At 40.6% G+C, this 10,681-nt stretch overlaps 1 protein-coding gene and 1 non-coding gene across 4 annotated transcripts in view; both read left to right on the top strand.

The window, feature by feature from the left end:
- The first annotated feature begins 3,437 nt into the window (after positions 1–3,437).
- Positions 3,438–10,681, top strand: part of SRP19 (signal recognition particle 19) — a 14,769-nt gene continuing 7,525 nt past the window's right edge. For all 3 annotated transcript variants that reach the window (XM_045285014.1, XM_045285013.1, XM_045285012.1), the window contains exons 1-4: positions 3,438–3,516; positions 3,930–4,005; positions 5,584–5,655; positions 5,750–5,861. In XM_045285014.1, coding sequence (XP_045140949.1) covers positions 3,476–3,516; positions 3,930–4,005; positions 5,584–5,655; positions 5,750–5,861 — 301 coding nt within the window. In that variant the 5' untranslated portion in view covers positions 3,438–3,475. The remainder of the gene's footprint in view (positions 3,517–3,929; positions 4,006–5,583; positions 5,656–5,749; positions 5,862–10,681) is intronic.
- Positions 10,230–10,360, top strand: LOC115873884. Its single transcript, XR_004048658.1, has one exon. It is a non-coding gene; the product is annotated as a small nucleolar RNA SNORA5 (small nucleolar RNA).

The following is a 10,681-nucleotide window of genomic DNA, read 5'->3' as shown; positions in this document are numbered from 1 at the left end:
AAGAAGACCACACGCTGGCGTCTGCAGAGGATGAAGACTCCAAGGTTGGCAGTTCATGTGACAGGTCACTGACAAATCCCAGGATTAGCAGGCAATATGTCAAGTCATTGATTCAAGCTCAAAGAACTGGAGGTCAGTGACCCAAATGCAGGATTCAGATCCAGCAAAAAAGCAAGCAACTTTTCCATGGCATCTGTTTATGTAGAAAGCAGGCCACCCCCCTAAGGAAAACTGCATTGAATGCATCAAGGCTGTGATCTCAAGAAGGATATTGTATTGCATCTTGATTTTTTTTTTTTTAAGACAGTGGCCCTCACACTTCAGGTCTGGAGCAATCAGCTTTTTCCCCTCTTTTTCCTTTATAAAAAAGTTTTTCTTTTGTTTTTATTTTTCTTTATAAATCATTTTATTGGGGGCTCGCAGAGCTCTTATAACAATCCATACATCAATTGTATCAAGCACATTTGTCCATATGTTCCCATCATCATTTTCAAAACATTTACTTTCTATTTGAGCCCTTGGTATCAGCTCCTCTTTTTTTCCCCTCCCTCCCACCTTCGTGACCCCTTGATACATTATAAATTATTCCTTTCATATCTTACATCATCTGCTGTTTCCCTTCACCCACGTTTCTGTTGTTCATCCCCTTGGGAGGTGGGGGTTATATGTCAATCGTTGAAATCAGTTGCACCTTTATCTTCTATTATTATTTTTCAGCATTTTTTATCTTACTACTTTCATTGGCATATAATCACATATACCATTTAATACTTAAGCAATATTAAGAAGAGTTGTGTAATCATCCCACAATCAATTAAGAACATTTTCTTGTTAGCTCTCAATTTTCCCCAAACTCTCCTGCAGTCCCTCTTAATAATTGTTAATACAGTTGCTCTCTCCATTAACTTTACCTATCCTGGATATCATATACAAGAAAGGATACAAAACAAGAAGCATAACCCCCCAAACCCAACAATTATAACACAAATTTCGATGGAAAATACTAAAAACCGTGACAACTTTAAAATGAATCAAAAGGAAGATCAAACAATAAGGTGTTACATTTTAACCTAACTGCATGAGCCATAATCAACTTTACACAGCTGCCTGAAAACAAGGCTATTCACATCCTTGCACTGTGGCAGAGGGAATTCACTGGAACCTTAATCCATGCAGGGACATGCAAATGAATTTTGGGCTTCCACTGTCATCTATATTTTTCTGCACACAGGTATTCACAATTTGAACTCTGATGCCATTCCCTACTTTAGGATTTTATTATTTATAATCCTTGGATCACACAGGCTACTGTGGTTCTTCCATGTGGGGACATAGTTAATGCCTCATTTAGATGGCTGCTTATGACAAGCCTTTGTATAAAGAAATGTGGGGGAAGTACATACCTTTAAGTGTTATTATGTGGTACAATGTTATTGTGGTATAATGTTACTTTATAAGTAAAATTAGTAGTATACATTGTACTAAAAGAAAAAAAGACAAGGCTTTAAGACCTCAGATGCTATTCTTATGATAGTTGGGCACCATCTGATTTCTTGAACCCACTTTGCTAAAATATCTTCAGTGATCTCTTTCATGAGGAAAATTATGAGTAGGGCCGTGACCTAAGAATGATTTCTTAGATTAAGCCTATGATTAAATTGGAGTCCCAAACCCACTCATATATCATCTGTGGTCTATGTATGTTTCTGGTTTACTTAAGAGACATAATTTTATGACGGAGAACTTATGAGTCATCCCTAAGATAATTTGATAACATAATTCGACTGACAGTATAATTTAGCCAATAATATAGAATTTAAAACACTGTTGAAAAAGGAAAGTACGCATTTATAGATCAGCTTTTCATACCACAATTGTTGACTTGCACAGATTAAAATCTTAGTTACTGGGCATTAATCACAAACAATGACTGTCCTAAACATCTTACAACTGATTGGCTGTGAATACTTTGGCTCAGGTCAGGTCGGGTCATGGGCATGACTAGATGTTAACTGCCAACGGACTGAGAAACCTGGCCAGACATGTTTGCACAAAATCTTTATTCTTCACAATAATGTGAAAACAGATAAGCAGGTAAAATATGCAACTTAAAAGTTGAATTCATTTCATCCTTAAATATACATTTTTCCTTTGGGGGAAGTGTGCATCAGCAGGTCTTTTTATAGAAATACTTTAGAAAAGGTAGTATTTCATTTGCATCAATACCTAACTTAATGTGTCACCGAGAAGCTACATGAAAACGAAGAGACTGGAAGTAAGAGGAGAGAGAACAGTGAAGTTCTCTCAGTAGTGATGCTCCGTGCATCAGTGAGGCTGGGCGAATTGCCTGACCTCGCTGGCAGATTCTAAGAGAGACTCAGGGCATTTGCTAATCTAATCCTTTTACCTTTTGTAAGAAAATTAACATGTCGTAAGTTTGTTATTTCATTTTCTTATCGTGTCTGGGATATGTGAAAGTCTATTTAGTTGAAAAAAGGAAATAAAAAACCAGTGCTTTCAATCAACTTACAGTTCGGTAAGTCCGAGTTACTGATAACGCATAATTGCCTTTTAATATTATGTGAAGTTATGCCCACTTTGAAACCAACACTTTGTCATCAGGATCACCTTCACTTGTTGCAATGTACGGTTTTTAAATCTCTGAAAAGGCGTGGAACCTTTTCCCCCGCTATTAACATGGCTATGTGCACCTGTTTGGACTTACACCCAGGATCTGCCTGCATCCAAAAGACGGTGAGTTCTACAGTGGGTGTCCTCCGAAGACTAAAATTTTCTTCTGAGGTCGTTTCTAACCTTTATACAGCACATTGAAATACATTCCTTTCCCAAATTGAAATCAAACAGCAGGACCTAGAAAGGCGTGACGCCCACCCACTGCTATCTAGTCCACTGACTCATGGCTCCTTAATACAGGGTTTCCGAGATTGTATATCTTTATGGGAGCTGACAGTCTCGTCGTTCTCATCTTGCAGAGCAGCGGGTGGGTTTGAATCACCCACCTTGCGATATAACAGTCCAATGCTTAACCCAGTGTGTCACCAGGGCTCCTAAAAGGCGCCTCTGAACGACACAGCACTCCCGCGATGAAGACCTCTCGCCTCACGGCAGGAGTAAACACCACCGCTTAACCGCGGTGTGAAAACAGACCAGGGGGAACGTGAAAAATGATTCCGTTGCTAAAAACAGCTCAGTGGCTACAAACCCTCTGTGGGCGGGATCTGAGACCGGAACGACGGGAAGGTTTCCTGTCCTCTCGCGGGATCTCCACGGGCCACGTCAGAAAGCGGGGCTCCAGGCCGTGAGCCATTGGTGCGATGATAGACCGGGCCGTGAAAAGCCACGGACGTGGAGGCGTTGCGGGAGGCAGGACTTCCGCCGGAAGTGCCCGCCGCCTTCCGGCCTGTCTTCTCTGCGAGTTGCAAGCTGGCGGGGTGTGCGGTCGTCCTGCGTGGAAATGGCCAGCGCCGCCGCGCGGTCCCCAGCTGACCAGGACAGGTGGGTCCCGGAGAGAGGGGTCCTACGGAGGCCTTGCTGCGAGCCCGCGGGCGGCGCCCACCCCGGAGCACGGCCGCGCCGGGGCCGCTGGGCACTGGCCGCAGACCCGGCGCCGCTCCCGGGGAGGCGGTTCCAGCCCGAGGAACCTGGGTTCTTTAGCAAGTTTAGTATCAGCGAAGCCAAGAGAGTGTGTCCCAGCTGCAGGAACATGGCAACTGTATCCAGCTAGACATTTATAACCAAAACACCTTTTTGGTTGTGTGTGTGCGCGTGTGGAAAAAAACAAGCTGGGTGCTCCGCTGAGTAAACTTTCCTTCGTGAGTTGGGCGGTGGGAGGCAAAGTGAAGGCTGACTGCCGCGGGCCGTGCTGTGTGACCCGGGGTACCCCCCTCCTGTGCTTTGTCCCGGGCCAGGTTCATTTGCATCTACCCCGCTTATCTGAATAACAAGAAGACCCTCGCGGAGGGGCGCCGCATCCCCGTCAACAAGGTGAGGCCTGACACTCGCGCCCCTGGAGGGATGGGTGGGTCTGGCCTGTTGGAACCCCCAGTTTCTTTTCCTTTTAATACTTTAAAATCGAAAGGGAACAGCAGGTAAGTGGGGGAGCTTTCCTTCATATTGGTAAAACCAGAAAGGCGTTAATTTATAGCAAGTCAATTCTGACTCAGGGCGACCCTATATTTATGACTTATAGCTGTGGAGATTATAATGAAGTTATGACAGTTCCCCCCCCTTTTTTTTGACAGTTTTCCCCCTTATGAAGAAAATTGAAACCCTTGCTTTATACATTGTAATGTCCAGAATGCAGTTGAGTTTGTAAATAGGTTTAAAGGCAAATCAATTTCAGTTTTTTGCCCCAACAGTTTTGTCACTTAATTTACATATCATACAATTGAATGGTTCAATCTTATCAAGGGATTGTACAATCAGCACCCAATCTATCTTATTGGTTGAGTTTTATGTTACTTTTATTTAATGTTTTTTTTAAATAGGCTGTTCGTGCTTGTGAGGCAGGAAAACTTACATTTTTTATTGACCTAGGAGTTAAAATTTACAAAGTGACTAATGCCGAGTAAAAGGTCTATATTGAAGTTTTTTCTTTTCAAAGTGGGTGTTGTATTTTGCATTTTAAAAGATCATAACCCATTTTGCAATTACAGTGCCCGATTAAAGGTAACTAGTCTAAAGTAATGTCACTTATTTTTGTGCCCTTTAATAACTTCTAATTTACTGCCTAAATATGTAAAAATTGGCTTTGCTACCTCAAGGTAAGAGAAAGGGTGCTAAAGTACTTCTTCAAAATAATGCCGGCACCAATCTACTGTGACATGTTTCTGGTAGCAAACCCTCATATAATTTGGAGAATTACTGAAATTATAGGAAAGATTAAAGACGTGCATGGATAGGTTGGTTGGTGGATCTTTTTAAAACAAATAACCTTTATTGTGTGGCCTTTATACAAAAATGTACATAAATACATAGCTTTATTGGTTTTCACAAAGTGAGCACACTTGCATAGCCAGCATCCACATTTTTTGAAAAGCATTATCAATACCCCCAGAAGATTCCTTCATGTCCCGTTAGATACTATTCCTTTATATACTCACCCAAATCAGTGTTCTGACTTCTAACACAATACTTCACCGGATTGTTGAACTTTATATAAAGAGAATTGTACACTATGTACTCTCATGTCTTTGATGTATCCACATTTTTTAGTGTAAGTTAATTTTCATTGCTCAGCAAGGTTTCTCTGAACAGTCCGATGGGCCTTGAGGATGTGAGGGTGTGTGGCAGCATCTCTACAAGAGCCCTGGTGGTGGAATGTTTGCACCTTAGTTTGCTTACCACAAGGTCAATAGTTCCAAGGCACTAGCTGTTCCCCAAGGGAAAGAAAAGGTTTTCTATTTCTGTAAAGAGTTCAACTCAGAACCCCAGAGGGGCAAATCTACCTTTGCTTATAGCTATGAAGTGGCATGGACTTGAGAGTAGTGAATTTGGTTTTTGGTTTATAGTAGAAATCCATGTCAGATTAAGCTGTTTATGGCTTTTGTTTTTAACTTTCAGGCTGTTGAAAATCCAACAGCTTCAGAGATTCAAGATGTATGCTTAGCAGTTGGACTTAATGTATCTCTTGAGGTATGATGTAGTTCTTTATGATTTTTCCACCCTAATCTCGTTGATATAATAGCTGTTGAGCATAGCTTATTTTTGTTTTTGTTTTTTATATTAGAAAAATAAAATGTACTCTAGAGAATGGAATCGTGATGCTCAGTACAGGGGCAGAGTCCGGGTTCAGCTGAAACAGGAAGATGGCAGCCTCTGTTTGGTACAGTTTCCATCACGTAAGCTCTTTTAAATAAATGAATGGTGTTCCGGGATAGGTATTCCTCTATAATACAACATATTAACAAATGGACCTTTTGGAAGATATAAATCGTAATTTACAGTCTACAGATTTCTCTACTACTGAGTGGAGAGAGGTAAACAGGTTTTAACTCTTTCAAGTTAAGTGCTTTTGTGTGTGTGATGAAACCTAATTTGAAGGAAAAAAAACATTTTGTAGACCTCTGGAAGTTTTCATGTGGCCAGCTTAAGAGTACAAAATTTTAAAAAATTAATTAATTAAAAGGAGTATAAAATAAATCATTAAATGACTAAAAGTTAATTACCATTTCAAATACTGGAGACCATTGATATCTATGACTAGTGATTATTTTTATTCTTTATCTAAAAAGCAATATTGAGTGAAAAACAACAAGTTGAAATGCACAGGGTATCACTTATGTTCATGTATAAAATTTACTGTTGTTTGTTGATATATGGATGTATCTATTTTGAAATGCCCTAAACGGATACACCACAAAGTGCACTCCATCAGACCTCCAATGCAGGGACTGTCTGTAGTCCCCTGATGGTGGACAGAGAGTGAAGAGTGTAAAGTGGTGGAAAAAGAAAACTGTGGCTTTTTCTTTAGTGCCTTTTGTTTCTTTCTTTCTGATAAAGTAAGCAACTACGGAAAGCTTTCTTTGTCTACAGCGCTATGGATGCAACAGCAAAACCCAAAATAACCTAACAACTTCCCTAATACTGCTTCAAAGCAAGCACATCAAACTTGATTCCACTAGAATGTAGTTATTCTTTACAATACTAATTTTTTTAAAGACTGTGTGTGTGTGTCTGTGTGTGTGCGCGCGCGCACGCGCGCGCAAACTATTATTGAGCATCTTCTGGCCAAGTTAGTCTCTCTTCATAAAATGGAATTACAATTTGAGGGCATCCATGTTTGCTTCCTTGCCAATACCAAGTTTGCCTCATTTGAATCTTCCCATTTCATGAGAAACATGAATTGCCCATGTAGGAGTTTTGTTTGCTTGTTTCTAAATGATAATAACCAAAATTGGACTTCAGTATTCCAAAAGGCGATTTGGGGTATTGGGGATATCAATCGATGCTTCTTTATATGTTGTTCTTTACTTTTCTAAATTTATTTCCTTTTTTTTCTAAATTTATTTCTTTTTAATTTAAAAGATCTACTTATAATTCTTTCTTGGCATAATAAATCCAAACTGACAATTTGAGTACCCTTATTTTTATATAAATGAAGCCGTATAATACTTAGCCTTTTTGTGTGTGTCTTCTTTTACTTAGCATTGGCATCAGTGTCCATCCGTGTCATAGGTTTCCAAACTTACTTGGCCTACTCTCCATCTTCCAGGGGGAGAAATTACACAGTACTCCCCAGGGAATTAAAAACTTTATATATGATACCCCATAAGGCAGGGTAAGGTGTGGGTCTCTACTTTTACAACATCCTGGGTCATTTCAGGAAACACTGACCTTTGCTGGAGCATATATCAGACCCTCATTCATTTTTATGGTGGAATAATATAGTCCATTGTATGTTTAAACCATATTTTTCATTTGTTGGTGGCACTAGGGATTTTACCTTATGGCCAAGGTAATGCTACTTTGAACATTGACACTTGTTTAAGGCTCTGTTGTTAATTCTTTAGGGTTTATAGCTAAGATTAAAATTGCTGGGCTTTATAGTAAATGTACTTTGTAAAAACCCACCCTAACTTTTGCCCAGTGCCGGCAGCATTTTGAACTCCTACCAGCAGTGTAGAAGGTTTCTCCACAATGTTCAAAGTGGTATCTCCTTGTGGTTTTGATATTTGCATTCCCCTTATGTAAATTGAGTGTCACTGCTTATTAATAACCCTTAATGTTTTAAAATTGTATTGTTTTTATTGTTGAATTGATAGAGCTTGTTATTCTAGAAATAAGTCCTTATCAGATACATGATTTATAAAGATTTCCTTTCATCCGTGGGTTATCTTTTCACTCTCTTGATGGTCCTTGGTGCACAAAAGTTTATAATTTTGGTGATGCCCGTGTTTTTACCTAATTTGCTTCTGCTGTGCTTCTGCCATGTTTAGAAAAGCATTGCTAAATCCCGCAGACCTCCCTCATGTTGTCTTTTAAGAGTTTCATACTTTTAGTATTTAGTTCCTAAATCCATCTTGAGTTTTTTAATGTGATAGAAGGTAAGAGTTAAACTTTCTCATATCTAGTGTGCCCAGCACCATTTATTAAACAAGCTCTTCTTTCCCCCATTGAGTCAATGCTGACTCATAACTGCCCCATTTGGATTTCTGAGACTGGAACTGTCTTTATAGGAGTAAAAAACCTCGTCTTTCTCCAGAGAAGCTACTGGTTTTGAACTGCCAACCATTCGGATTGCAGCCCAACAAGTAACCACTATACCACCAGGGCTCCCTGACCATAATTATGAGGTCTTATTTCTGGGCTCTTAATTGTATTTCACTGGTTTACATGTCAATTTTTATGCTGGTACAACAATGTTTGATTCGTATAGCTTTGTAGGAAGTACAAGGGGGTACCCCAAAAACCAGACACCCTCCACCCCCACAGCTATGTATTTAAATTTTTTTACAGAACAACCTTATCACCATCAGAGTACTCTCGATTACACTTAAAACGTTTGTCAAAGCTGCGATTCCGTTCTTGGAAACATTTTTCAAACTTAACTGTTTGGATGGCTGACAGCCCCTCCCTTGTTTGTTTTTTTTCTTTACCTCTTCTATGTCTTCAAATCACTGTCTTTTTTTTTTAATCATTTTATTAGGGGCTCATACAACTCTTATCACAATCCTTACATACATCAATTGTGTAAAGCGCATTTGTACATTCATTGCCCTCATCATTCTCAAAACATTTTCTCTCCACTTGAGCCCTTGCTATCAGCTCATTTTTCCCCTCCCTCCTCACCCCACCCCCTAAATCACTGTCTTTTCATATGCCTCTTCATTCTCAGAAAAAAAATTCACATGGAGCAATGCCAGAGGCATGCTGTTTTCTCCCAAAAGTTGGCACACTGAGATGGTTGTATGAGCACGAGGTGGAAAAACCAGTCCCCCGACTCCCACAAATCTGGCTTTTTTTGTCACACTGTTATGCAGTCTTTTCAGAACCTCTAAATAGAAAGCTTAACAGTCTGACCTGGTAGAACAAACTCCAAGTGAACTATTATCCCCTCATATTCAAAAAAACAAATGAGCGTCATCTTGATATTTAATTGCACTTGACAAGCTTTGGGGGGGGCGAGGTGATGGTGGCATCTGCCACAGGCGTGATTGGTGTTTACTTTCGGGGTTATAAGAACAGCGCCGTGTCTTGTCACCAGTAATAATCTGGGAAGAGTCCGGGTCCCTTCGGAGCTGTTCTTTCAAAGCATGACATGCTCTTTTTTCCTCCTAAGAACCCAAGGCACAGATTTTGCAACAACCCTTCTCATTCCCAAATCTCCCATTAAAATCCACTGAACTGAGGTCCAAGACAGTCCAGATAACTTCCTATCTTTTCAATGATCCATCGTCGGTCTTCAAGCAGAAGTGCCCAAATTCTGTAGACATTTTCATCTTCATCCATCAGGGATGTTGACACATGTCCAGAACAAGGTTTGTTATCAATCGACATTTCACCATTTTTGAAATGAAAAAAACCACTTGTACACCTGGTATTTTCCCATTGACACTGTCTTTTAAAGCTGTGTTCAACATCACAACAGTTTCTGCAGCATTTTTCCCAAGCAGGAAACAAAATTTCCCAGGCACATGCTGTTCTCTTAAATTGGCCAACCCAAAAAATGAGGTTTGAGCGAAACTGCTTTTAGAAAGGGAAAATTCGTGACCAGAGAGAGCCTTCCCTGGTGACACCACTGGGGGCATCAGTGCGAGTTGCTCAATGCTCACTTAGCTGGAAAAGTGCGTACTATGAAAGTTCCTCCCAGCAGAGCTTTTTTCCTTTTTTGTTTGGTTTGGGGGGGAGATCCCCTCGTATGACTGCTCCAACTTTGTTGTCCTCAATATTGTTTTGGCTAGAGCCCTTTCAGATTTGGAATCATTTCAGATTATTTTCGATGCTATTGTAAATGGAATTATTTACTTTTCAGATTGTTCATTGCTAATGTCTAGTGGTAGTGGTTACACATTGTGGGTTAGGCATTGGGCTGCTAACTTTAAGATAACAGTTCAAACCCACCAGCCACAGCTGGGGAGTAGGATGAGGCTTTCACCTCCTGTACGGATGTGCAGGCTCAGAAACGCTGCCTTAAGGCCCTGTGAATTGGACATGAACTCCGCCGCAGGAGAAGCAGGGTGTTTTGCCATCCCTGCATCATGCCATAGGGTCGCTGTGTCAAATTCAGTGTCTGCCCCACCCATGGCAGACTGGCCCAAAAGGCTGCCACAAACACTGTGACGCATGGGCCCTGTTTTTCTTTTCTGGACCTCAGGGATAAATTTCGTTTCAGACACCAAGCTTCTAGGCCTTGAGAGTGTGGGGTTATGTAGACTGGTGGGCCTTTTGGCTACACCAGGATATGCGTCATGTCATTTGAACTAAGATAATTTTCCTTCATTGTTTCCTATTCAGGTACCTCATTTCGTATTCTTGCCTAATTGCTTTGGCTGGACCTCTCAGTAAAATGTTGAGTAGAAGTAGCATCCTTGTCGTGTTCCTAATCTTGGGGAGAAAGCTATCAGTCTTGCACAAGAGTGTGGTGTTAGCTTTGAATTTTATAGCTGCTCTCGGGCATGAGGCAGAAATGCCCAGCGATCTGTAGTTTGCAGAGTAGTTT

The sequence above is a fragment of the Echinops telfairi genome, unplaced genomic scaffold, assembly GCF_000313985.2.
Source record: "Echinops telfairi isolate 266 unplaced genomic scaffold, ASM31398v2 ScPeMD7_7469;HRSCAF=8507_1, whole genome shotgun sequence".
NCBI classification, from domain to species: Eukaryota; Metazoa; Chordata; class Mammalia; order Afrosoricida; family Tenrecidae; genus Echinops; species Echinops telfairi.
Note: the sequence above shows the minus strand (reverse complement) of the source record. Positions and strands in the feature narration are given on the sequence as shown.